Here is a 27,249-nt window from a genome sequence, read left to right on the forward strand (position 1 = left end):
AGGCAGAAACTGAAAGAATATGTGACCACCAAGCCGGATCTGCAAGAATATTAAGGGGGACCCTGTAAAAGACAGAGGAAGTCCAAGGGAACAACCCACAAAAACAGGGACTGAATATGTATCATGATGACACTAAATTCATATCTTTCAGTAGTAACTCTGAATGTGAATGGGCTTAATGATCAAATCAAAAGGTGCAGGGTTTCAGACTGCATAAAAAAGCAAGACCCATCTATTTGCAGTTCACAAGAGACTCATTTTAGACGTAAGGACACCTACAGCCTAAAATAAAAGGTTGGAGAACCATTTACCATCCAAATAGTCCTCAAAAGAAAGCAGGTATAGCCATTCTTGTATCAGATAAATTAAAGTTTGTCCCAAAGACTGTAGTAAGAGATGAAGAGGGACACTCTATCATACTTAAAGGATCTATCCAACAAGAGGACCTAACAATCGTGAATATTTATGCCCCGAATGTGGGAGCTGCCAAGCATATCAATCAATTAAGAACCAAAGTTGAGACATACTTAGTTAATGATAAACTTATACTTGGTGACTTGAATGTAACGCTTTCTACAATTGACAGGTCTGATAAGCACAAGATCTCCAAAGAAACAAAAGCTTTAAATGATTTACTGGACCAGATGGATTTCACAGATATTTACAGAACTTTACATCCAAAGCAACTGAATACACATTCTTCTCAAGTGCACATGGAGCTTTCTCTAGAATAGACCACATACTGGGTCACAAAGCAGGTCTTAACCCATACCAAAAGATTGGGATCATCCCCTGCATATTTTCAGACCATAATGCTTTGAAACTAGAACTAAATCACAAGAAGTTCAGAAGGATTTCAAACACATGGAGGTTAAGGACCATCCTGCCAAAAGATGAAAGGGTCAACCAGGAAATTAGGGAAGAATTAAAAAGATTCATGGAAACTAATGAGAATGTAGATACAACCATTCAAAATCTTTGGGATACTGCAAAAGCAGTACTGAGGGGGAACACATCACAATACAAGCATCCATCCAGAAACTGGAAAGAAATCAAATACAAATGCTAACCTTACACCTAAAGGAGCTGGAGAAAAAAACAGCAAATAGATTCTACACCCAGCAGAAGAAGAGAGTTAATAAAGATTCGAGCTGAACTCAATGAAATCGAGACCAGAAGAACTGTAGAACAGATCAACAAAACCAGGAGTTGGTTCTTTGAAAGAATTAATAAGATAGATAAACCATTAGCCAGCCTTATAAAAGAAGAGAGAAAAGACTCAAATAAATAAAATCATGAATGAGAAAGGAGAGATCACCACCAACACCAATGAAATACAAACGATTTTAAAAACATATTATAAGCAGCTATACGCCAATAAATTAGGCCATCTAGAAGAAATGAAGGCATTTCTGGAAAACCACAAACTATCAAAACTGGAACAGGAAGGAAGACCTGAACAGGCCAATAACCAGGGAGGAAATGGAAGCAGTCATTAAAAACCTCCCAAGACACAAAAGTCCAGGGCCAGATGGCTTCCCAGGAAAATTCTATCACACGTTTAAAGAAGAAGCCATACCTATTCTACTAAAGCTGTTCTGTACTTCCAATCTCGTTCTATGAGGCCAGCATCACCTTAATTACAAAACCAGACAAAAACCCCACCAGAAAGGAGAATTATAAACCAATATCCCTGATGAACCCAGATGTTTTTTTTTTTTTTATGGTGCCAATTTTAAATACAGTTTTATTTAAGACATTGCATTTTCCACAATACAGTGCTTATAAAGTGCAATGTTTATTTCCTTTCCCTGTGCACATATTCCATATTCAAGTATCAAGAATGCCCAGTATATTTGCTATAGCAGCTTGACTTTAAAACTGCTATGGAATTTGCTACAAATTTGGGTCCTTCAAATGTGTGGAACAATGCTAGACCTGTCATCAGGTTGGCTTAATCAACCTCTTCAATGGTAGGCCCAGAGGAGGCACCACCAGAGGGAGGAGCTCCACCACCAGGAAAGCCTCCAGGCATTCCTCCTGGTATGCCTCCTGCACTCTGGTATAGCTTCGTAATGATGGGATTGCAGACTTTCTCCAGCTCTTTCTGCTGATGTTCAAATTCTTCCTTCTCTGCAGTCTGGTTCTTATCGAGCCAGTTGATGATTTAATTGCACTTGTCAAGAATCTTCTGTTTGTCTTCATCATTGATTTTGCCCTGAAGTTTTTCATCTTCAACAGTTGCTTTCATGTTGAAAGCGTACGACTCAAGTGAATTCTTGGAAGACACCCTGTCTCTCTGCTTCTCATCTTCAGCTTTGTACTTCTCAGCTTCCTGGACCATTCGCTCAATGTCCTCCTTGCTCAAGTGGCCCTTGTCGTTAGTGATGGTAATCTTGTTCTCTTTTCTTTTGCTCTTATCCACAGCAGACACATTGAGGATACCATTAGCATCAATATCAAAAGTGACTTCAATCTGAGGAACACCACAAGGAGCAGGAGGTATGCCTGTGAGTTCAAACTTGCCAAGTAGGTTGTTATCCTTGGTCATAGCACGCTCACCTTCATAGACCTGAATAAGCACACCAGGCTGGTTGTCAGAGTAGGTAGTAAAGGTTTGTGTCTGTTTGGTAGGAATGGTAGTATTGCGCTTGATGAGCACAGTCATGACTCCTCCAGCAGTTTCAATGCCAAGAGAAAGTGGGGTGACATCCAATAGCAGCAAATCTTGAACATTTTCAGATTTGTCACCGGAAAGAATAGCTGCCTGGACAGCTGCACCATAAGCAACGGCCTCATCAGGGTTGATGCTCTTATTCAGTTCCTTTCCATTGAAGAAATCTTGCAGAAGTTTCTGAATCTTGGGGATACAGGTAGAACCACCCACCAGGACAATGTCATGGATCTGAGACTTGTCCAGCTTGGCATCTCCAAGAGCTTTCTCTACAGGGTCCAGGGTGCCACGGAACAGGTCAGCATTTAATTCTTCAAACCGGGCACGAGTAATAGAGGTATAGAAGTCGATTCCTTCATACAGAGAATCAATCCCAATACTGGCCTGGGTGCTGGAAGAAAGTGTACGCTTAGCCCGTTCACATGCAGTACAGAGACGGTGGACGGCCCTCTTGTTTTCGCTGATGTCCTTCTTGTGTTTGTGCTTGAATTCTGCAATAAAATGGTTGACCATTTGGTTGTCAAAGTCTTCTCCACCTAAGTGGGTGTCTCCAGCTGTGGACTTGACCTCAAAGATCCCATCTTCAATAGTAAGGATTGACACATCAAAAGTGCCACCTCCTAAATCAAAGATCAACACGTTCCTTTCAGCTCCAACCTTCTTGTCTAAGCCATAAGCAATAGCAGCAGCAGTTGGCTCATTGATAATTCGAAGTACATTAAGACCGGCAATAGTTCCAGCATCTTTGGTAGCCTGAGGCTGAGAGTCATTGAAGTATGCAGGTACCGTGACAATTGCATTGGTAACAGTCTTCCCAAGGTAGGCCTCTGCAATTTCCTTCATCTTCGTCAGGACCATAGAGGACACCTCCTCTGGATAGAAACTTTTGGTCTCCCCCTTGTATTCTACTTGGACTTTAGGCCTGCCAGCATCATTCACCACCATGAAGGGCCAATGCTTCATATCAGACTGGACGACAGCATCATCAAATCTACCTCCAATCAGCCACTTGGCATCGAAAACCGTGTTGGTGGGGTTCATCGCAACTTGATTCTTTGCAGCATCACCGATCAATCGTGGTGTCCGTGAAGGCAACATAACTTGGGGTGGTTCGGTTTCCCTGATCATTAGCAATTATTTCCACTTTCCCGTGCTGGAAGACACCCACGCAGGAGTAGGTGGTGCCAAGATCGATCCCAACTGCAGGTCCCTTAGACATAGTTGCTTCTGTGTGGGCCGGGCTCGGCTCGCGGAGACAACAGCCGTCTGCAGATCTGGCGCCGCGTTCAATGAGTGATGAACCCAGATGTAAAAATTCTCACCAAGATACTAGCCAATAGGATCCAACAATTTATTAAGAAGATTATTCACCATATCCATGTGGGATTTATCCCTGGGATGCAAAGAGGTTCAACACTAGTAAAGCAATCAATGTGATTCATCATATCAGCAAGAGAAAAACCAAGAACCATATGATCCTCTCAATAGATGCAGAGAAAACATTTGACATAATACAGCATCCATTCCTAATCAAAACTCTTCACAGTGTAGGGATAGAGGGAGCATTCCACAATATCTTAAGAGCCATCTACGAAAAGCCCACAGCAAATATCCTTCTCAATGGGGAAGCACTGGGAGCCTTTCCCCTAAGATCAGGAGCAAGACAGGGATGTCCACTCTCACCACTGCTATTCAACATAGTATTGGAAGTCCTACCCTCAGCAATCAGACAACAAAAAGACATTAAAAGCATTCAAATCGGCAAAGAAGTCAAACTCTCCCTCTTTGCAGATGGCATGATACTGTACTTAGAAAACCCAAAAGACTCCACCCTAAGACTGCTAGAACTCATACAGCAATTTGGCAGTGTGGCAAGGTACAAAATCAATGCCCAGAAATCAGTGGCATTTCTATACACTAACAATGATACAGAAGAAAGAGAATTTAAGGAGTCAATCCCATTTACAATTGTACCCAAAAGCATAAGATTTCTAGGAATAAACCTAACCAAAGAGGTAAAGGATCTATACCCTAAAAACTACAGAACACTTCTTCTAAAAGAAATTGAGGAAGACACAAAGAGATGGAAAAATATTCCATGCTTATGGATTGGAAGAATTAATACTGTGAAAATGTCAATGTTACGCAGGGCAATTTACATGTTTAATGCAATCCCTATCCAAATACCATGGACTTTCATCAGAGAATTGGAAAGTCTTAAGGTTTGTGTGGAATCAGAAAAGACCCCTAATAGCCAGTGGAATATTGAAAAAGAAAACCATATCTGGGGGCATCACAATGCCAGGTTTCAGGTTGTACTACAAAGCTGTGGTCATCAAGACAGTGTGGTACTGGCACAAAAACAGACACATAGATCAATGGAACAGAATAGAGAATCCAGAAGTGGACCCTGAACTTTATGGTCAATTAATATTTAATAAAAGAGGAAAGACTATCCATTGGAAAAAAGTCTCTTCAATAAATGGTGCTGGGAAAATTGGACATCCACATGCAAAAGAATGAAACTAGACCATTCTCTTGCACCATCACAAAGATAAACTCAAAATAGATGAAAGATCTAAATGTGAGACAAGATTCCATCAAAATCCTAGAGGAGAACACAGGCAACACCCTTTTTGAACTTGGCCACAGCAGCTTCTTGCAAGATACATCCATGAAGGCAAGAGAAACAAAAGCAAAAATAAATTATTGGGACTTCATCAAGATAAGAAGCTTTTGCACAGCAAAGGATACAGTCAACAAAACTAAAAGACAACCTACAGAATGGGAGAGGATATTTGCAAATGACATATCAGATAAAGGGCTAGTTTCCAAGATCTATAAAGAACTTATTAAACTCCACAGTAAAAGAAACAAACAATCCAATCATGAAATGGGCAAATGACATGAACAGAAATCTCACAGAGGAAGACATAGACATGGCCAACATGCACATGAGAAAATGCTCTGCATCACTTGCCATCAGGGAAATACAAATCAAAACCACAATGAGATACCACCTCACACCAGTGAGAATGGGGAAAATTAACAAGGCAGGAAACAGCAAATGTTGGAGAGGATGTGGAGAAAGGGGAACCCTCCTGCACTTTTGGTGGGAATGTGAACTGGTGCAGCCACTCTGGAAAACTGTGTGGAGGTTCCTCAAAGAGTTAAAAATAGATCTGCCTTATGACCGAGCAATTGCACTGCTGGGGATTTACCCCAAAGATACAGATGCAGTGAAACAGCAGGACACCTGCACCCCAATGTTTCTAGCAGCAATGTCCACAATAGCCAAACTGGAAGGAGTCTCAGTGTCCATTGAAAGATGAATGGATAAAGAAAATGTGGTATATCTATACAATAGAATATTACACAGCCATTAGAAACAACAAATACCCACCATTTGCTTCAACATGGAGGAACCTGGAGGTTATTATGCTGAGTGAAATAAGTCAATCGGAAAAGGACAAACGTTATATGGTCTCATTCATTTGGGAATATCAAAATTAGTGAAAGGGAATAAAGGGAAAGGAGAGAAAATGAGTGAAAGTATCAGTGAGGGTGGCAAAACATGAGAGATACCTAACTCTGGGAAATGAACAAGGGGTAGTGAAAGGGGAGGTGGGAGGAGGGTTGGGGTTACTGGGCGATGGGCACTGAGGCGGGCATTGGCGGGATGAGCACTCGGTGTTATGCTATATGTTGGCAAATTGAACTCCAATAAAAAATAAATTTAAAGTCAGGTGCTTAACTGAGCCCCCCAGGAGCCCTTATCTATTGAGATTTATGTTTCAGAGCTAGATTGACATTCTAGGGTTATGTTTACCGTTAATATTGCCATAGCTAATAAGAAATCTCCATAAATTACAATGCACTAAAATATATGAATGATTTTCCTATTAATATAACATGAAAAAAATGATATGTAATTAGAAAATGTCCTAAAATGCTAGAAGCCTTATACACTAACTAGTATTTTGTAACTAAGATTAATGTTTTATTTTACAGAGAAATATGAAGATTTTTCAGATTATTGCAGTGGAAGTAGAATGGAAATTAAAATTTAATCCATACGTTTTAATTAGTTTAATATAAGAACTAGACTACGTCTACTAATGTGGCAGGACTGTGAAATAATCAGCAAGCAATAAAATAAATTTTAAAAATGCATAATTAGAAAGCAATAATAAATAATGTTTACTTTATTTTGAATAATCTATGAACTATAATTGCTTTTTCTGTTTATTCAAATCTGGCTCAAAACATAAATCATCTTAAGGCCAAGTAAGCTGCTGTTTTTGTCTTTTGATATTTTGTTTCTTTCAAAAATATTTGCAGAGGGGCAAGATTTCTACTTTACTCTGAAGTTGGAGGAAGCCCCTGCTGAACTCATGAATAGAAAACTTAATTTAAAATGTAATGGCATCATTTACCATATGAATTATTATAATTAAGCATGTTAAGTGGGCTATTGCTCTCATGTCTGTGTTCTGAATACTTAAATATGAATACTGAAGATATTGTTCTTCACTGAGCCAATAAAAGTATCATCAAAGGAAGCAAATGACTGAAAGGAACTGTGGTCACTACAAATGTCAATGAAGCCAGAAATAGTCCTTTAAAAATCAGATATGCTGCCAGTGAATGCAGAAAGGGCAAAGCGTATGAGTCATTGACATAATCAAAGTAATACTTGAATGAGCTACTAATCAATTAAAAATACAAACTGAAACATTCCAGCATTTTAATTCACGTGGATATATTTAATTTAAAAGACCACATTTCATATGTAAAGGGATATGACATTTATATATCCAAAAAAATGTTTTTCTACATTTTAAAAAAGAAAATAAAAGTGATCTAAAATAAAATAATAAAAAAAGTAGTTCTTTTCTTCATCCTTCTCAATTCCTGCTCATGCTCAACAACTTTATCCGAGGGCTTCTCTGCCATGGAGGTTTGACTGTCCTTTGGAACTGCAGGAAGAAGTATAAAGAAACCTACTTAGTCAGAAACTGATATCTCAAGCATCATGAGGTAAATTTAACAATCCAGTAAATAAACTGTTATGCATGTTTGAGAATTTTGGTTTCTGGATCAAGAAATGAAGGAAATAATCTAACTCTGAAAAAGAATGACAATAAAAAAGTAGTCAGTGGGGTTAATGTTAAGAAATACCATATCTTAACCAATGGATATCTGTTGGTTCAAAAGTATGTAATATGTGCCATTCTTAAGTGAGACTTGATAGAAAGAAACAATAGGAAAAATGTGACATCATTGTTAAATTTTGTCAGATTAGTTACACATGCAGAGCAGCAAATGAAAGGTTAAAGATACAGATTGAGATGATTTTACTTCAAAAGCTGTGCCAAAGACTTCAATTTCATGTCCAGAAAGGGACAAAGACCATATATTTCTATTCCCCAAGAGAATGGCAGAGTGGATTATAAGGGTCCTTTCAATAACTCCTTGATATTTTCACAAGGCTTCTGCTGCTCACTTCCAGTTATGGAAAACTCATTGACCTGAGGGAAATACTGAATGAAAGCTCAAGAAAGAAATTCATTAACCTCACAGTAAACATTTGTTGAATTAAGTATAAGTCGGGCTAAAGATGAAATCTTACTGCAAATGAAGAGATGAGGTGACATATAGACCCCTAAGATAATATGAGTATTATCTTTCTGTACTTTTAAACAGTCATTTAGTATGTTATTACTAGATTTAGTATTATGATCCTAATGAATTTAAATACACCTAATTATGAATTTGAATTGTTTTTATCAACAGATCATTAAGGATCTTCTTGAATCAGATTTCCATGTTTTCTGCATCTGGTTGTAATCATCTATCATAGCAACTTTATTTTTAAAAGTACTGATAAGCACAGGAAAAAAAGTCATGCCTCCTTTCAACACCTCTTCTGTCACCTTCTTATTGATGAGCATCCCGGGACTAGAGGACCTGCATATCTGGATTGGGATCCCCTTCTGCTCCATGTACATGGTGGCTGTGGTGGGGAATGAGACCATACTGGCCGTGGTGAGAGCAGAGTGAAGTCTCCATGAGCCTATGTTCTTCTTTCTCAGCATGCTCTCCATCTCTGACCTGGTCTTCTCCTCATCCATGCTTCCCTGCATGCTCTGTGTCTTTTGGCTCGGAGCCCATGACATTGCCTTTGATGCTTTCCTGGCTCAAATGATTTTTATTCACAGTTTTACTGCTATGGAATCGGGCTTTTTCCTGGCCATGGCCTTTGACTGTTATGTGGCTATTTGTCATCCACTGTGCTATACTACCATTCTCACCCATGCTCACATCACCATAATGGGTATTATTGTGGTGATTCGGGGTGTAGCCTTCTTTTCTCCACATCCCATCCTGCTCAAACAGCTGCCCTACTGCAGAACATGAATCATTGCCCACACTTACTATGAGTTCATGGTTGTAGTGAAGCTGGTGTGTGTGGACATAGGGGCCACCAAGAGTTATAGCCTCAGTATGGCTTCTATCATTGACTCATCTGATGCCATTCTCATTGCTATATCCTATGCCTTCATCCTCCGCTCTGTGTTCAGCCTGCCATCCCGGGAAGCTGGCTTTAAGGCTTTGGGACATGTGGGTCACATGTCTGTGTTATTCCTGTTCTATTCCACAGCTGGTTTTTCCATTTTCACTCACCGTTTTGGGAAGAATGTGCCTGCACACATCCATATTTTTATTGCAAACATATACCTTTTGGTGCCCCCTTTTCTCAACCCCATTGTGTATGGGGTAAGGGCCAAAAAGATGCGGGAATGTGTTCTTAGGACATTAAAGGTCAAAGATCCTTGATTTTAGTTGGATTGGCAAAATAAATGGAAATAAAAGAGATGATATAAGTAAAATAACTAGCTGCTCTTAATCCTGCAAGCTGAATTGCATTTACTGCCTGAAAGTTCTCTTTTATTACTATATGTCTGTGAATTCCAAAAACTGTAATTCAAAAGTTATTTAGACTTATTCATTTATTAAATATTGAAGGACAAATTGTTAATCTTCTTCTAAGTGTGTTTTGGAGGATAATTACAAATAGCGAGTGAACAGTTGAAGAAGGAGAAAAAGATATATAGAGTAAACAAACTAAGATTTCTCTAGAGAACTAAATGATGGATGGTTTCCTATTCTTATTTATGGAACAGCTCAGGTACAACTGAAAGATGCTTCTGATGTTTCTCTTTGATAATATATATTTGTATGTAATGTTATAAAGAAAAAAGCAATGAAGACTGATCTATCATCTATGTATTTATTTATCTATCCAGTATCATCACTCATGTTTTTAGCATTAAGGTGGAACGTAACTAAAGGGCATTTACTGGTGGCTTTTTTATTATTGTGGTAAAATAACATAATAGGTATTATTTTAATCATTTTTAATTGTCCAGTCCAGTGGAATTAGTGCATTCACATTATTGTGCAATCAACACCACTATCCTTCTTCAGGGATTTTTTTTTAACTTCCCCATCTAAAATTCTACCCATTAACATTAACACCCATTCGCCACATCCCGTGGCAACTACCATTATATTTACTGTCTCCGTGAATTTGGCTACTTTAGGTTCTTCATCTAAGTGGAATCATACAGTATTTGTCTTTTTGTCACTGGCTTATTTGACTTAGCATAAAATCTTCAAGATTTATTCATGTAGAATGCATCAGAATTTCCTTCCTTTTTATGTTGAATAATGTCTATATATATATTATAGTGGACTATAGTTACATAGATAAAACAGATATAGATCTAGATATTGATTCCTATCTGTCATCTATCTATCTATCATCTATCTATCTTAGATTTTGTTTACCCATTTATCTGTGGATGGACACTTGGGTTGCTTCTACCTTTTGGCTATTGTGAATAATGCTACTGAATATAGTTGTATAAATATATGTTTGAGTTTATGTTTTAATTTGAGTATATACCCAGAAGTGGAATTCCTGTATCGTGTGATAATTCTGTGTTTTCATTCGTAAAGAATGACCATGCCTTCCTCCACAGGATCTACATCATTTTACATTCCCACTAGCAATGCACAAGGGCTCCAGTGTTTTAATATCCACACCAACAATTTTTCTTTTTTTCTATTTTTTAAAGGAATGAGTACCCTAATAAATTTGAAGTAATGTCTCATTGTGAGTTTGATTTGCAGTTCCTTAAAAATTAGTGATGTTGAACATCTTTTCATGTGTTTTTTTCCCACTTACACACATTCTTTGGAAAAATCTTCATTCAAGGCATTTGCTCATTTTCTGATTCAGTCATTTTGTTGTTGTTGTCATTGCTGTTGTGTTTTAGTTCTTTATATATTCTGGCTATTAACTTCTTATCAGATACACAATTTGCAAATACCCTCTCCCATTCTGTGGGTTGCCTTTTCACTCTGTTGATAGTGTCCTTCGATAGAAAAGAGTATTTTTTCTGCTTATTTTTTAAAATTAAAAGCATGGTCAACATACAGTGTAATATCAGTTTCAGGTGTACAATATAGTGATTCAGTACTTACATAAATCATTTGGAGCTCATCACAGCAAGTGTACTCCTTAATACCCATCACCTATTTTACCTATCTCCCCACCCACCTCCCCTTTGGCAATCACTAGTTTGTCTTCTGTATTTAAGCACAAATGTTTTAATTTTGATAAAGTCCAGTTAATTTATTTTTACTTTTGTTGTCTGTGTTTTGGTGTCATAGCCAAGAAGTTGTCAAATACAATCTCATAATGTTTTTCTCTGTTTTTCCTAACAATTTGATAGTTTTACCTCTCCTATTTAGGTCTTTGATCCATTTTTAGTAATTTTTTTACATTCTGGGAGTCCAACATCATTCTATTGTATGTGGATCTATAGTTTTTTTTATCACTGTTTGTTGAGAAAACAAACAATTTTTTCCCCATTGAATGATCTTATAGAAATTATCTGACCCTATATGTGAGTTTATTTGGGAGCTCTCTTTTTTATTCTATAGGTCATATGTCCATCTTTAGGCCATTATCATTTTGGTTTGATTACTTTAGCTTTGTAGTAAGTTATAAAATCAGGAAGTATGAGACTTCAACTTTGTTCTTACTTTTCAAGATTTTTTTTTTCTTTTGGCTATTTTGGGTTCCTTAAGATTTTGTATGAATTTTACATTGGATTTTTCTGTTTCTGCAACAAAAATGTCATTGCAACTTTGGTAGAGATTGCATTGAATTTGTAGATCACTTTGGGTAGTATTGACATATTAACAATATTATATCTACCAATCCATGGGTATGGAATAGTTTTCCATTTATTTGTGTCTTCGATGGTATCTTTCAACAATGTTTTCTAGTTTTTAGTGTACAAGTAAATATCTGTCTCTCTCTTCAATTTATTCCTATTTTATTCTTTTTGATACTATTGTAAATGGAATTGTTTATATAATTTCCTTTTCAGATTGCTCAAATCTGCAATTTTTGATTTCTGCATGTTGATTTTGAATCCTGCAATTTTTCTAATTTCTTTATCAGTTCTAGTAGATGTGTGTATGTGCATGTGTGTGTGTGTGTGTGTGTATGTATGATCTTTGTGGTTTTCTTCTTTTAAGATCAAATCATCTACAAACAAAGCTAATATTATATCTTCCTTCCTAACTTGGATGTCTTTTATTTCTTTTTCTTATCTATTTGTTTTGACTAGGACTTCTAGTACTATGTTGAATACAAGGGACAGAAGAGGGGATTCTTGTCTTGTTCCTGATCATGGAGAAAAAAAAAAGTTCAGTATTTCATCATTGAGTACAATGTTAGCACAAGGGCTTTTCATATATGGCCTTTATTATGTTGGGTTCAAGGTTGTTGGTTGTTTTTAATTTTTTCTAAAAAAATATTTCTAATATTTAAAAACAGTTAACAAGGAAATACTGTCATTATTTTAAATTGACCAATTACCAAAGCCATATAGTATTATGAAATGTATTTGTATTAGTCAGAATCTAACTAGGAAACAAAAAGCTCTTGAATATTGAAAGTTTACTCTACAAGGTATCTTTAATACTGATAATTATATAAATTATAGAACTTTTGAGAAGTGAATTATTTGAAAATAAAGTCTCCCAGAAATTAAGAACTATAGGTATTCATTGGGGTGTGTGGGTGGCTCAGTTGGTTAAACCTCCAATCTTGATCTCAGCTCAGGTCTTGATCTCAGGGTGATGAGTTCCAGCTTCTGTGTTGGACTCCCATCCTAAGTGTGGGTGGGCCTACTAAAAAAACATAAAAATTGAAAAAAAAAAAAAAGGACTATGGAAAGCCATACCAATTCTAGGTCAGTGAAACAGAGAGAGGAACCAGCAGTTCAATCATAGCTTAAAGATATGAGTCTCTTAGTGGAAGCTGAAACCATAGAAAGATCTGGAGCCCTGGAGCAGACAGATACAGTTGAAGATAGTGAGAAATAGGGAGAAATAAACCTGGATTTCTTTCCTTTTCCTTAATATTTTCTTGCCAGTGCCTCCACTGAACAAACCCAGCATAAATATAGGTGATCTGTGATCCTGGGAAATATAGCCTATAATGCTCATCATCACTCCTGAAATACAGAAATAGGAGAGGAGGATGAGGAAGGACATATCTATAAGGAAAACATACCCACTGTTTGCATAATATCCCAACCAAAATGCAAATAATGTTTTTTTTGTATATAGGGATAATTAATATCCCACAATTGATCAAACAAGTAAAGTTCAGGGGGATTCACAAACAGCAACATGACCAGAAAATATCCTGGAGCTTCAGTTGTTTTTCAGAACTAAGTAAGATTCAAGTAAGTTACTTAAAAATATCTGGAGTCATGTGGAGATGTTAATATGCATGCCCTAATTAATTCATAAACATGCGTCTTTCTGGTATCCCCCACTCCTAGCTCTCATCATATAATTTGTAAGAAGGCATTAATTCACAGCACCTGTGTGTGCTTAAGCCCAGGAGATGTGATGAGTCAAGTATCTCCAGATCTGGCATCCAGAGGCCATCTCCTATTGGTTCCTAAGCTAAAAGCGTAGGTGGTGAAGACACTAGTGACAAAGGATTGATTTCCTTCAAGAGACAAAATTATGCCTGGAGAGACTGGGAGAGATGGCTGAAATTGCTTACAATTAGATAGCATTCTCATGAGTGGTGATAGGCAAGTTATTCTTTACAAGCCTCTGGTCCCCCAGGATAAGACGTATAATGGCTCTTGTAGTTATAGCCAATATTAAGCTGACCTTCAGGGTGAGCAATGAGACCATCACATTGTAGAGGTAAGATAATTAGGTTATATCCTGCAAAATTGTAGTTGAGTTGGGGTGGGAAAATTCAGTGCTTCTGTGAGAAGTGAATGATGGAGCCTAGCATGGCGTCCTAGATCCAGTCTTAAGTAGTTATGACTCTCTGGAAGGTGGTTAAATTTCTTGACAGAAAAGTAAGGTATATGAAGATGAACTCAATCTTTAAGCTGAGAGGTAAGCTTTGTTCAGAATTTTTGTTAATCTACTCCTAGGATTTAATCCTGAACTGCATTGGTCAAAACCTTTAAAAAAAATCATACTTAGTTCTATTCAGAGTGAAAGAATCCCTCATGCTATATAAGCTTAACATGTACCAATATTTAAACCAAAATAATGATTTATCAATTCAAAATTTAGTATTGTTAGGATACCTTTCCAAAATAATTTTTCACAAATTCTAAGGCATGCTTTTTGGCAAGCTGACATGTGGGAGCCAAGAGTTGCATTTAAAAGTTGGCTTCAGGAATCAGACCTGTAAACATAGGCAACAAACCATTGCTAGAGCGAAGGGCGGTGGGAGATGGATAAAATAAGTGAAGAGGAATGGGAGGTAGAGGTTTCCAGTGAGGGAATGAATAAATCACAGGAATAAAAGGCACAGCACAGGGCATATAGGGAAAAAAAGTTTACTCTGGAAACAAAAGTCAGTATGAAGTGTGTTGTGTGATTGAAGAATGTATTATGTACCTTCTGGAAAAATTTGATGATCTTTTACAAAAAAACCCACAAATATCTGGTAATTTAAATACCCATATTTTCCAGATTTGGTCATTTTCTCTATGTTCTTTGCTAAGAATTTTCTCATCATTCAATTGAACTGATTTTATAAGGATAAGTGTCCTTCATTTATTAGCTCGTTGGCTCACCTTTAAAAATATATCAGTTTGGTTCATACCTATCAATTCTGCCTTTTTAGCTAATTTCCCCAATTGTTATTTAGTATTTTCCAAGTCATCTTTTCTTTATACCTATAAGCCCTATCATTAGGAAGGACAGAAAGAAGAGGGTCTAAAGTATCACAAATCACTGATCTCATTCATGACAGTGGTAGTTACATTTTTTTGCTTGTCTCAAATAGTAGAAAATTATATTTTTATACTCAGCAATATATTAACTACTACTTCTGTAATACTATAATACTACTGAAATGCATCTGGCTAACTTAGCAACACTTTCTGAAAAAAGGCAAGGAGATAGATGATAGATGATAGATAGATAGATAGATAGATAGATAGATAGATAGATGATAGATGATAGATGCTTTTCTACTAGTATTTCTTACATGAAAAAGTATAGTCCCATATATTTGATGCATTTCAAGATTATACTACTGAAGCAATAGTTCAATAGCCAACATCTCTCCCACCCATAATGAAAAAATTGGTATTCATATATTTATAATTTTTGTGATTTTTTTTAAAATTTGGACAGGGTCATGGAATATCTACTGTTAAATTACAACAGGACCAGTCTTCGCCCTACCACCTTCCTACTACTTGGCATTCCAGGATTGGAGGCTGTCCACATATGGATTTCTGTCCCTTTTTGCCTCGTCTACTTAGTATCACTGATGGGAAATATTGCTCTTCTATTAATTGTCAAGACAGACCACAAACTGCATGAACCTATGTACCTCTTTCTATGCATGTTGTCAGTAGCTGATCTGATGCTTACGTCTTCTACACTTCCCAAGATACTCAGCCTCTTCTGGTTCAATTACAGAGAGATCTACTTTGAAGCCTGCCTCCTTCAAATGTACCTCATTCATTCTTTGTCTACTATGGAATCTGGATTTATTTTGGCCATGGCTTTTGACCGCTACATAGCCATCTGTCACCCATTAAGACATTCCACTCTCTTAACACCTGCAGTGATTGTAGGTTTGGGTTTGGGCATTGTTTTCAGAGGAGCTATACTCCTCAGTCCACACCCCTTTTTACTGCGGTGGCTTTCCTATTGCAGAACTAATGTCATCTCCCATACCTACTGTGAGTTTATGGCCCTAATAAAACTGGTTTGCACTGAGACCAAGATTCGTAGAGCCTACAGCCTAATTGTGGCATTCCTTACAGGGGGGTTGGATTTCATATTGATCATCTGTTCCTATGTCCTTATTCTTCTCACTGTCTTTAATCTCCCATCCAAAGCTGCCCGCCTCAAGACCTTAAGTACATGTGTCTCCCATGTATGGGTCATCTTAGTGTTTTATACACCAGCCTTCTTCTCTTTTCTCACTCATAGGTTTGGTCACCACATTGCTCCACATATTCATATTTTTGTAGCCAATATATATCTTCTTATTCCACCTATGATGAACCCTATTATTTATGGTGTGAAGACAAAAAGAATCAGGGAGAGATTTTTTAAATTCTTAACAATCAAATGTGTTTGAAAGCATATCGTGTTTCTTTTAAGATTGCCCTTTGTTTTCTTTCAAAAGTTTGACACTTTACTGAAGAATATCTTCTTTTCATTCTATTTCAAATTTGCTGAGCTTCTTATATTTGAGGATTAAAGTTTTTTCTTCAATTTTTGAAAATTTTCAGCCATTATTTCTTTAAATGTTATTTCTGTTTCTATTCTGATTCTAGGATTTCCTTTCTAAGTATGTTGGTATTTTTGTTAGTATCCTGCAGATCTTTGAGACTCTTTATTTCTCTGTACTATTTTTTTTTTTTTTTTTGCTTCTTTAGCTGGATAGTCTCAATTGGACTCTTTTTAAATTTGCTTATTTGTTTTTTCCTACAAGTCTAAATATGCTTTCAAATACCTGTAGTGAATTTTACATTTCGTTTATTATACTTTTCCATTATATTTGGTTCTTTTAAAATAATTCCAATGTCTTTATATTCTCTATTTGGTGACACATAATTCTCAAACTTTCTTTTTCTTCTTTAGATTTGCATTCTTTTAGTTCTTAGAACTTATTTATAATAGCTGATATCAAGCCTTTAATTAGCAACCAAGATTTTTATTTTGAGTGCTTGTTTTTGTTTGTTTGTTTGTTTGTTTTAAACCTTGTGCATGTGCTATGCACTCAGGTATGAGGCTTTCTAGATTCCTAGGAATATTTTGGAACTTTTCAAATCCTCCTATGGACATCTCATTCTCTGTTTTTTGTTTATTTGTTTAAGTTTTATAGTCAGTTTTTTGTTAGCCCACTCAGTAAGTTTGCCTTAAGATACTCTAATGTTAAAGAATTGCCACTACAAATGCCTTTTTCTCAGAGGGTGAATTCTAAGTCATGTCAAATAAAAAAATAGACAAACAAAGGAAACCAAGCCTTTTAATGGGGCATTTTAGTGAGCTTCCAGTTGTGTCAAATAGTGACAGTTTATTTTGATGGTGAATTTTGGACTGACATCCCAATTTTATTTCTTTCCTTGGATGCTTAAATGCTGGTTTTCAATGATATATAGTGTAGTTGTAAGGACTTTTAATCACTATGTCTATTAATTCTAGTATCTGTATCATTTCTGGGTCAGTTTCAATTGATTCATTGTTCTCACTCATTATGAACTTTGTTTTTCTACTTCTTTTCATGACTGATAAATTGGAACAGATACCAGGCATTATATATTTTACCATGTTGGATGCTAAAAATTTTTTTGTATTTCTGTTTTAAAGCTTCATTCTGAGACTTGATTAGATTGAAAAATTGGTCGATCTTGTCAAGTGTTGTTTTTAGGCTGCACTATGTGAAAGCAGAGCATCTAGTACTCATTTCGCCCCACTCTGTGGTCTCCCTATATCTTTCTATGTTTACTGTGATATTGTTATATAGAGACTATAGATACAGATTTCACAATAAATTATGAAAAATCCCAGTATGGCTCCTCAAAAAGGGTTGGCTTCAAGTATTGGCCCAATTTTTTGCGTGTGGTTCTTCCTCCAGTTTTGGGTAGACTGATTCACACATGTTTTGGGTAGAGTAGCTCAAACTAATCTGAACTAATTAGTTGCTGCACACTTTTTTCATGTGGAAAGATGCCTATCCCCCCATCTTTTACCCAAAACTCAGTGGAAAATCCTGACAGAGGCTTTCTGGCAGATACTACAGACACACAGTGGAGTGAAAAGAAGAGTAAGGGAAAATATTATTACTTGGTTTAGGGACATAGGACCAGGGGCAACATGACACCAATGTCTGCCCTGTCTGTATTCTGAGCCCACTGACAACTGAGGCATTTTAAAGCAAATACTTTGTTTTAAATATACCTTTATTAAAAGCAGAGCTGCTTTTGGAGGATATTGCTTTCATCTGCATGAACTTTGCCTCTATTTTTATTTGTAAGAAAATAGGCATTTCTACTCAAGAGAAAAACTGAAGAGTAATTAAAAGCATTAAACAGCTTATATGGCAAGTTTAGTGAGCAGCAAATGGACTCCAACCTAGGACAGAAGCAGGGTCAGAAAGGTCTTCTGCTGGGCCAGTCTTTATGTCAAAAGTTAAATTGTAGGGGCATCTAGAGGGTCTCCAAAATAGGCTAAGGTAAGTAAAAGAAAGGCAGCACTTAGGGAATTTGAAATGGAGGCTATTTATCTAAAAGAACAGAATTATTTGAACATAATATTTTATGGACCTACTGGTGCAGCTGAACAAAATATTTTGAAGATGTAAAAAGAAATTTAAGACCAAAATTAATGACAAACAAAATAAACTCTAAAATAGTGCTCATTTAGCTGCCACTCTAGTGATGTGTCTGAGAGGTATGGCTGGATGCTTTGTTTGAACTTCATAAAGTGAGATTAATATAAAGATCAAGCAAAGCCAAAAATTAAGGTTTGGTTTTTAAAACTAAAAATCAGCATGTTATTAAATTGGCTTTATATGATAGAGATCATCTCACTTTATTCACAATTTCCATATGACAGTGACTGTATACCTTTTCTCATAATGCAATTGAAATATTTTTTTGAAAATTCAAACAACATTGAAAAGGCAAAAGGAAAACATTTGTCTAGAAGCGTAAACACAGGGATGCCTAGGTGGCATAACTGGTTAAGCATCTGACTCTTGGTTTTGGCTTGAGACATGATCTCAGACTTGTGAGATCAAACCCCACGTCAGTCTCCTCACTCAGCAGAGAGTCTGTTTAAGTCTCTCCCTCTACCCCCCCTAAAATACATAAATAGATCTTTAAAAAAAGTGTAAATCCAGTATACTGACAACAAACACAATGGACATTTTGTTAGTATTCCTTTCATGGAACTCTGTGGTTTGCAGTATACATAAATATTATAATTTTCCATAATGTGGACAGTATACATTTTTACTCTAGAAATTACCTTTTATTTTCTACCACCATTCCCTATATAATCTCAAAGTCTCTCTCAAGTTAGGTAGTGTGACCAAATCGTCAATCCTGTTATACCTTTTACCATTCTTATTTGTAGTTTAAAGAAATATTAGGAAAAAAAAGAAATATGAGAATCAAGAGAAGGTGGTTTTAAAAATTGCTGAAAATGGAATACATGTTTTACATGATATTCTACACTTTCTGACTCTGAGTGACTTAAGAATAATGCCACTGTCAATATCTAATCCTTTCTGATTTCCACAAAATATTTGTTAGTATAGATATATTGGACCTTATTAAACTCATTCTCTGTTGCTAGGCATTCAATTTCTAAAGAAAAAAAGTCATTTATTATCTATATAGTTATGTAAACTTTATTTTTTAGAAGACATTTAGTTTAGAAGCAAAATTGAGAGGAAGGTACAGAGAATTCCTATATACTCTCTGACCCCACATGCACATAGCATACCCTACTATCAACATCCCTCATAAAGGGGATGCATTTGTTATAGGCAGTTAACTTGCATTGGCACATGACTATTGCTCAAAGTCCACAGTTTGCATTAGGGTTAATCCTTGATATTGTACATTCTGTGTGTGGTGACAAACGTATCATGACATGTGGCGTGTATCCATTGTTATAGTATCATACAGAACAATTTCACTGCAATAAAAGCTTCTGTCCTCTCCATATTCTTCCTTCCCATCCCCCAGCTGCTAAAACTGTCTCCCTAGTATTACATTTTCCAGAGTGTCATAGAATTGGAATCATATAATATGTAGCCTTGGCTTCTTTCATTTAATAATATGCACTTAAGGTCCCTCCATGTTTTTTCATGGCTTGACTTGTTATTTATTTTTAGTGCTGAATAATATTCTGAGTGTACCACAGACTTTTTTTTTTATAACAGACTATTTATTACTTCACCTACTAAAGAAGATCTTGGTTACCTCCATGTTTTGGCAATTAAGAATAAAGTTGTTTTAAACATTCATGTGCAGATTTTTGTGTGGGCTTAAGTTTTCAACTCCTTTGGGTAAATACTAAAGATAGCAATTGCTGACTTATGGTAAGAGTATGTTTAGTTTTGTAAGAAACCACCAAACTGTCTTCCAAAGTGAGTGTACAATTTTGCATTTCCACAAACTACAAATAAGGGTTCCGATTCTTCTACATCCTCATCAACATTTGGTATGGTCATTGTGTCTTGAATCTTCCCAATTACAACAGGTATGTTACGCTATATCATTGCCGGTTGAATTTGCAATTCCCTAATAGATGATGTTGAGCATCTTTTCATATGCTCTTTGCCATCTGTATAGCTTCTGGTGAGATGTCTGTTCAAATTGGGTTGATCATTTTCTTCTTGTTGAGTTTCAAGAATTCCTTATATATTTTGTGTAACAATCTTTTACCAGATATGTCTTTGCAAATATTTTCTCCCACTTTGTGACTAGTCATCTTATTCTCTTGACTGTCCTTCACAGAACAAAAGTTTTAATTTTAATTGGAGTCTAATAATCAATTATTATTTCATGTGTCGTGCCTTTGGTGTTGTAAAACTGAACCCCCAATCCAAGGTCATCTGCATGTTCTCCTATGTTATCTTTCAAGAGTTTTCTAGTTTTGCATTTTACTTTTAAGTCTGATTCATTTAGAACTAATTTTTGTGAATGGTTGTAATATCTGTGTCTAGAATTACTTCTGGCAGGAATTCAATTTACATTTACATTTATGTCACTAAATTTTGCTATGCTAACTACTGTTGTACATAGTTTCTGCTGCTATTTATTTTATTATTTTGTTTATTTTTTAAAAATTTTATTCTTTTTTAAATTTTTTTTTTATTGGAGTTCAATTTGCCAACATATAGCATAACACCCAGTGCTCATCCCACCAAGTGCCCCCCTCAGTGCCCATTACCCAGTCACCCCAACCCCCCACCCACCTCCCTTTCCACTACCCCTTGTTCATTTCCCAGAGTTAGGTGTCTTTCATGTTTTGTCACCCTCACTGATATTTTCACTCATTTTATTCTTAAGTAATTTCTACACCCAACATGGGACCTGAACCCACAACCCCAACATCAATAGTCAGATACTCAACTGACTCAACTAGCCAGGCTCCCTTATTCCTTCTTTTAAAATCATGTTTATTAAAATATAATTTATGAAGTGTAAATTCTATCCTTTTTAGTGGGTAGTTCTATGAGTTTTATTTATTTATTTTTTATAGTAGTCTCCGTGCCCAACATGGGGCTTCAGCTCATGACCCTGAGATCCAGAATCACATGCTCTACCAACTGAGCTAGCCAGTGCCCCTCTGCTTCTATTTGTATGCAAATTCTGAATCATTATATTACTTGTTTTACTTATATTACTTGTATTATACTACATTTCAGTTCAAAGTTATATGCATATTGAATATTATTTAATAAAATGAGCCATTTTTTAAAAAAATGTGTAGTCCATAAGAATTGCTCTCTTTTGAATTACTTGCAGATACCCTTTCACTAACTTTTCTGTTTGAATTGTTTTGTCTTCCATGATCCATATTTCTTTGTACATTGGGGAATTTACCATTTTTGTGCAAGGTATTTTTTCTTCAAATCTCATTTTTTAAAAATTGTGATTGTGGTTTTATTGCAATGATTGTTAAAAATAATTTCTTAATAGTCAGGTAATTCTGTATTTTAATTTGATAATTCCTGCTTTAATTTTTTAATAACTAGCTAGCATGATAAGAAGATAGGTGTATATATATATATATATATATATATATATATATATATATATGTATTAAGAGGAGAGAATATAGATTATCATATATGAAATTAAATTCTATAATATAATGTAAGATATTGTATATACTAAACTATTTTTTGTTGTTTTTTATACATTTAAGTTTTCAGTATAATTTAGCTGAACCTTATTTTTCATATATATTTTGGGGTATTTTTGCATATAAGTAACCTGTTTTACTGGCACCAGTAGTTGCATAAAATGGATTTACCCTACAGATTTAGAAAACTATATTAGACATATAAAAAATTCCAATGTATATTGGGGTTTATCAATGGGGCTTTTTATATTTTATTATTGTTGGTAGCAGTGGTCCTATTTAAGAGAGCAAAGCCTATTTCAAGCTAATAAGATATTTCTGTTTTCTTCTAAAAGCAATATTTTTTTATTTTTTTATTTTTAAGATTTTATTTATTTATTCATGAGAGACACAGAGAGAGAGAGAGAGGCAGAGACACAGGAAGAGGGAGAAGCAGGCTCCATCCAGGGAGCCCAACGTGGGACTTGATCCCAGGTCTCCAGGATCATGCCCTGGGCCAAAGGTGGCAGTAAGCCATTGAGCCACCCGGGCTGCCCTAAAAGCAATATTTTCTAACTCACTAATTGTACAAACAATATAAGTTGATTTTTGGGGGGAGGAGGGTGTAATATAGGTTGGACATACACATTTCCTTGATATGGCTACCTAAAAATCTAATATTCTTTGTTAGAAACTCCATTCTATCCACACATTGTTATAGATCATATGTGGGTTTCTTTTTTCCCAGTTTTTTCTTTGTTGAGGTACAATACAGATAACAAAAGATTTACCATCATAACCATTTTTAGGTGTACATTTCAGTGGAATTAATACATTCACATTGTTTGCTGCTATCAACACCATCCATTCCATGCCTCTTCATCCTGTAAAACTGAAATTCTATGCCTAAGAAATAGTAATTCTTCGCTTCTTCCTTCACCCAGCTCCTAGCAACAAACAAATATATTTTCTCTTACATTCTCTGTGCCTTTGGTTTCTTATTTAGTAAATCATTGCTAATTTCAATGTCATAAGGCTTTTTCCTGATATTTTCTCCTGAGAGTTTAGGTCTTTGATCTATTTTGAATTAACTTTCAATTATGGTGTTAAGTAAGAATACAACTTCATTCTTTTGCATGTAGATATCCAATATTCCCAGCACCATTTGTTGAAAAGACTATCCTTTTTTCATTGAATAATGTTAGCACTATTCTGTGGTTGTGAACAAATGTGAAACATATACTTTAGGGTTGTGAACTAATAGTAAATATACATATGTATATACCTGCCTCCAGTTTCTGACTCAGGGCTCCCAAAACTGTTGTAAATTTCTAAGTGATTTGAGCATTAGGAACATCTTTTATTCTAATGAGATGACTCAGTGTGGGCTCCTGGATGGGCACTGGTCACCAGAAAGACCAAACCATAATTAAAAGCTCGAAAGTTTCATCCCTAACCTCTTGCCATTTCTCCAGATAGAGGAAAGGGGCTGGAAATGGACTTAGTCGTTGATCATGCCTAAATGACAAAGTCTACATAAAAGTCCCAATTGTATTGGGTTGAAGAGCTTCGGGGTTGGTGAAAACATCATCCACCTACCAGGAGGGTGATGCACTTCAACTGCACAGGGACAAAAGCTCTTATGTCAGGACCTTCCTTGACCTTGTCTTATTATCTCTTCATCTAGCTGTTCATCTCTATCCTTTATCATACCTTTGAATAAACTAGTAAACGTAGGTAAGTGTTTCTTTGACTTCTGTGACCCACTCTAGCAAATTATCAAAAGTGAGGAGGACAATATAGCAACCTCTGACTTAGAGCTGATAAATCAGAAGCACAGATGACAGCCTGGATTTGTGACTGGCATCTGAAGTGAGAGCACTGTTGTGAGACTGAGCCTTAACATGTGGGATTTGATGCTATCTCTAGGTGGATAGTGTCAGAATTGAGTTATATATAGGATACCCAGATGGTGGTGCAGAATTGCTAGGTGGGGGAAACCACCCTCACATCTGGTATCAGAAGTGTTGTGAGTAAGGTAGTGGTGTAAGAGTAAATGAGAATTACAAGAGAAAGGACTGAGTTTTTCCTAACACAAAGGTTAAATCCCATTTGTTCTAATATGCTGCTGAAGTTAGTTTGCTGGTATATTAATAAGGATTTGTGCATCAATGTTCATAATGAGTATCATCTATAGTTTCCTTTTCTTTTATCTTCTAGAACACCACATATGATTTGTTTTATCCTTATTCTGTTTCACTGATCTATTTTTCTATCCCTGAACTGATCCACACTGTCTTAATTATCTTAGCTTTTAATTGTTCTACTATCTTGTATTGAATGCCCTCTAGGAAACTCAAGGGGGGAAATCAAATCTTTTGCCTTTAGTGTGATGCTTATTCTAAGGTTACTTATTTATGTTTTGAATATATTTTCTTGGATAGAGGACATTTCATTGTATAGTCAATTTCTGGGCTATACTAAGACTTTTTATCTTTAGTAACGAATGGCTATTGAATTTTAATAAATGCTTTTTCTGCATATATTAATATAATCATATGTTTCCCTTTCTGTTATATGCATTAATATCAGGTTATCAAATATTAAGTCAAACTTGCATTTCTGGGGTAAATTTAATTGACAATATTTTGATTATCATTAATGTTGAGAAGTCTTCTGTGAAGAATAATTTATATTTACATGCTTATTTGGGTAATCTGTCTTTTTATTCTATCTGCTTTTAAGATCTCTAGGAGTTCAGAACTCTTGACTTTTTTTATTTTTATTTTTTTATTTATTTATTTTTAATAATAAATTTATTTTTTATTGGTGTTCAATTTGCCAACATACAGAATAACACCCAGTGCTTCTTGACTTTTTCTAAGAAATTATTTATATTGAGATACAGTTGCTATATGACATTGTATAAGTTTAAGTTGTACTGTTGTTAATTTGGCACATTTATATATTTATATATTACAGTGGTAATCATACTGCAATATGTTAGCATTAGCTAACATCTTTAATCATATCTTTTTTAATATTTTTGTGTCTTAGTACCATTTCTTTTTTGAAGGTAGGAACACTTAAAATATAATCTCTTAGCTACTTTGAAGTTTATAATACAGCGTCTTTGTCTATAATCATTATGCTATGCATCAGATCTCCAGACATATTACTGGTTGCAACTTTCCATTGACTTTTTGTTAATTTTTAGAAGCCTCACTCAAATCAAATGTAATTATCAACTGACATCATGTGATAGAGTAATTGTGAGAAAAATTGTGTACTCCCTCTGGTATCATTTATACTTCTCTGAAGGTAAAGAAACATGTGTTGCAGGGTTTGAGCCCCTGGGACTGTCCCAGTAGAGCTATAAAATCTGAAATTAGCCTTTCATATGGGAATAATTCAAATCTCTGAGTTCCTGGCTTTGACTCAATACAACACAATTAATCTGGAGGGATAGACAACTCATCTATGTTTACTCAAGCCTAAGAAGTGAGAGAGGCAGTTATGAGGAGATTGTAATATATTAGTATGAGGAAGACCTTTCTGGAGCTGAAGAACAAATACTCAAAACTACTTTGGACTCCTGAGACTCAACTGGGCCAAAAATAAACTGAGAGCATGAAAACAGGGTGGTCCCTCTGAAGATAAGTTAGAAACTTCTCTGGATTGCCTTGTAGTTGACAGGTACATCAGTGAAGCCCCATCATAAAGAACTACCCACTTAGAAGGTTAGATGAAGATGCTCTTGAAATTTTCCTCAACCATCCTTTAGAAATTCTGGTTCACAAGTCAACTGGTACCAACTTTGGAAAAGGAAGTGTAACCAGGTATATTCTCTGGGCTTAGGAATAATTTAGTAAGAAATAACACACTAACCATTAGCTTCAGTGGGAATTGATTTCACAGTGAACATCTGGCATTAACAGATATTGTAATAGAAAGTTTAGTATTATTTTATGGATTTTATATAAGCCATGTTAGTCAATCTATAAACCACAGTTATAAAACAAAGAAATAAGAATTTATGTCTTTATTGTCTCTGTTTATGCTGTGAGGTTCATTTATGATAAAATTGGTGAAAACCGTTATCATGAGCTTTCCCTTTGTTTTTATTGCATATTGTACTGGAACAAAGGTGAAGTATTGCTTTTTTTTCTTTTATAAGACTTCATTTATTTATTCATGAGAGACACAGAGAGAGGCAGAGGGAGAAGCAGGCTTCCTTCGGGGAGTCCTATGTGGGACTCAATCCCAGGATCATGACCTGAGTCAAAGGCAGATGCTCAACCACTGAACCACACCTGGGCGCCCCAAGATGAAGTTTTGAAATGAAACTAGAGTGTGTTTTCCCTGATAACATGCTAATTGTGTGACTTTGGAGGAAAAGTTAGCTTATGTAAAGTATAAGTTTCTTCTTTCAGGGGGATCCCTGGGTGGCTCGGCGGTTTAGCGCCTGCCTTTGGCCCAGGGCACGATCCTGGAGTCCCGGGAGGGATCGAATCCCACGTCGGGCTCCCGGTGCATGGAGCCTGCTTCTCCCTCTGCCTGTGTCTCTGCCTCTCTCTCTCTATGTCTATCATGAATAAATAAATAAAATCTTTAAAAAAAAGTTTCTTCTTTCATAAATTGAGAGTAATATCAGCATCACTAGATTTTACACAAATCAGGAATTGGAGTACTAGAAATGACATTTGCATTTTGTGTGGTAACATGTTATGGTACAAGAAGGTAGCCACTGTTACTACTTTCAAATGTTGATGTTGTTTGATTGATTTAGAGCTCATCAGTCCTTCTTTCCCAAGTGTATTCTGATTTCTTTGGTGTGGTAAGAAGCTCCTGTACCTTAGTTAGCACTTCAGTATAAATTTGATAAGGAGAAAGATTTAATAACTTAATGAATAATGTATAAAATTGTGGAATCACTATGTTGCCTACATGAAACTAATAAAAAATTGTATATCAACTACACTTCAATAATACTAAAAAGAGGCTGTGTTCTTTAGCAAGTAACTTCCTCTCCCTGGGAATTGTTTTAAACAAATTTAATGGCCATCCTTTTGGGGAAATTATATATACATATTATATATGTATATAGTATATAT

At 35.8% G+C, this 27,249-nt stretch overlaps 1 protein-coding gene and 2 pseudogenes across 1 annotated transcript; 2 read left to right on the top strand and 1 right to left on the bottom strand.

Moving 5' to 3' along the window:
* Nucleotides 1-1,759: 1,759 nt before the first annotated feature.
* Nucleotides 1,760-3,959, bottom strand: LOC112912095 (heat shock cognate 71 kDa protein-like; annotated as a pseudogene).
* Nucleotides 3,960-8,581: 4,622 nt separating this feature from the next.
* Nucleotides 8,582-9,514, top strand: LOC112912094 (olfactory receptor 52D1-like; annotated as a pseudogene).
* Nucleotides 9,515-15,449: 5,935 nt separating this feature from the next.
* Nucleotides 15,450-16,406, top strand: LOC112912093 (olfactory receptor 52K2-like). Its single transcript, XM_025988831.1, has one exon. It carries the CDS (start codon nt 15,450-15,452, stop codon nt 16,404-16,406), a length of 957 nt encoding a protein of 318 aa, XP_025844616.1.
* The last annotated feature ends 10,843 nt before the right edge of the window (nt 16,407-27,249 follow it).

The sequence above is a fragment of the Vulpes vulpes genome, chromosome 11, assembly GCF_048418805.1.
Source record: "Vulpes vulpes isolate BD-2025 chromosome 11, VulVul3, whole genome shotgun sequence".
NCBI classification, from domain to species: Eukaryota; Metazoa; Chordata; class Mammalia; order Carnivora; family Canidae; genus Vulpes; species Vulpes vulpes.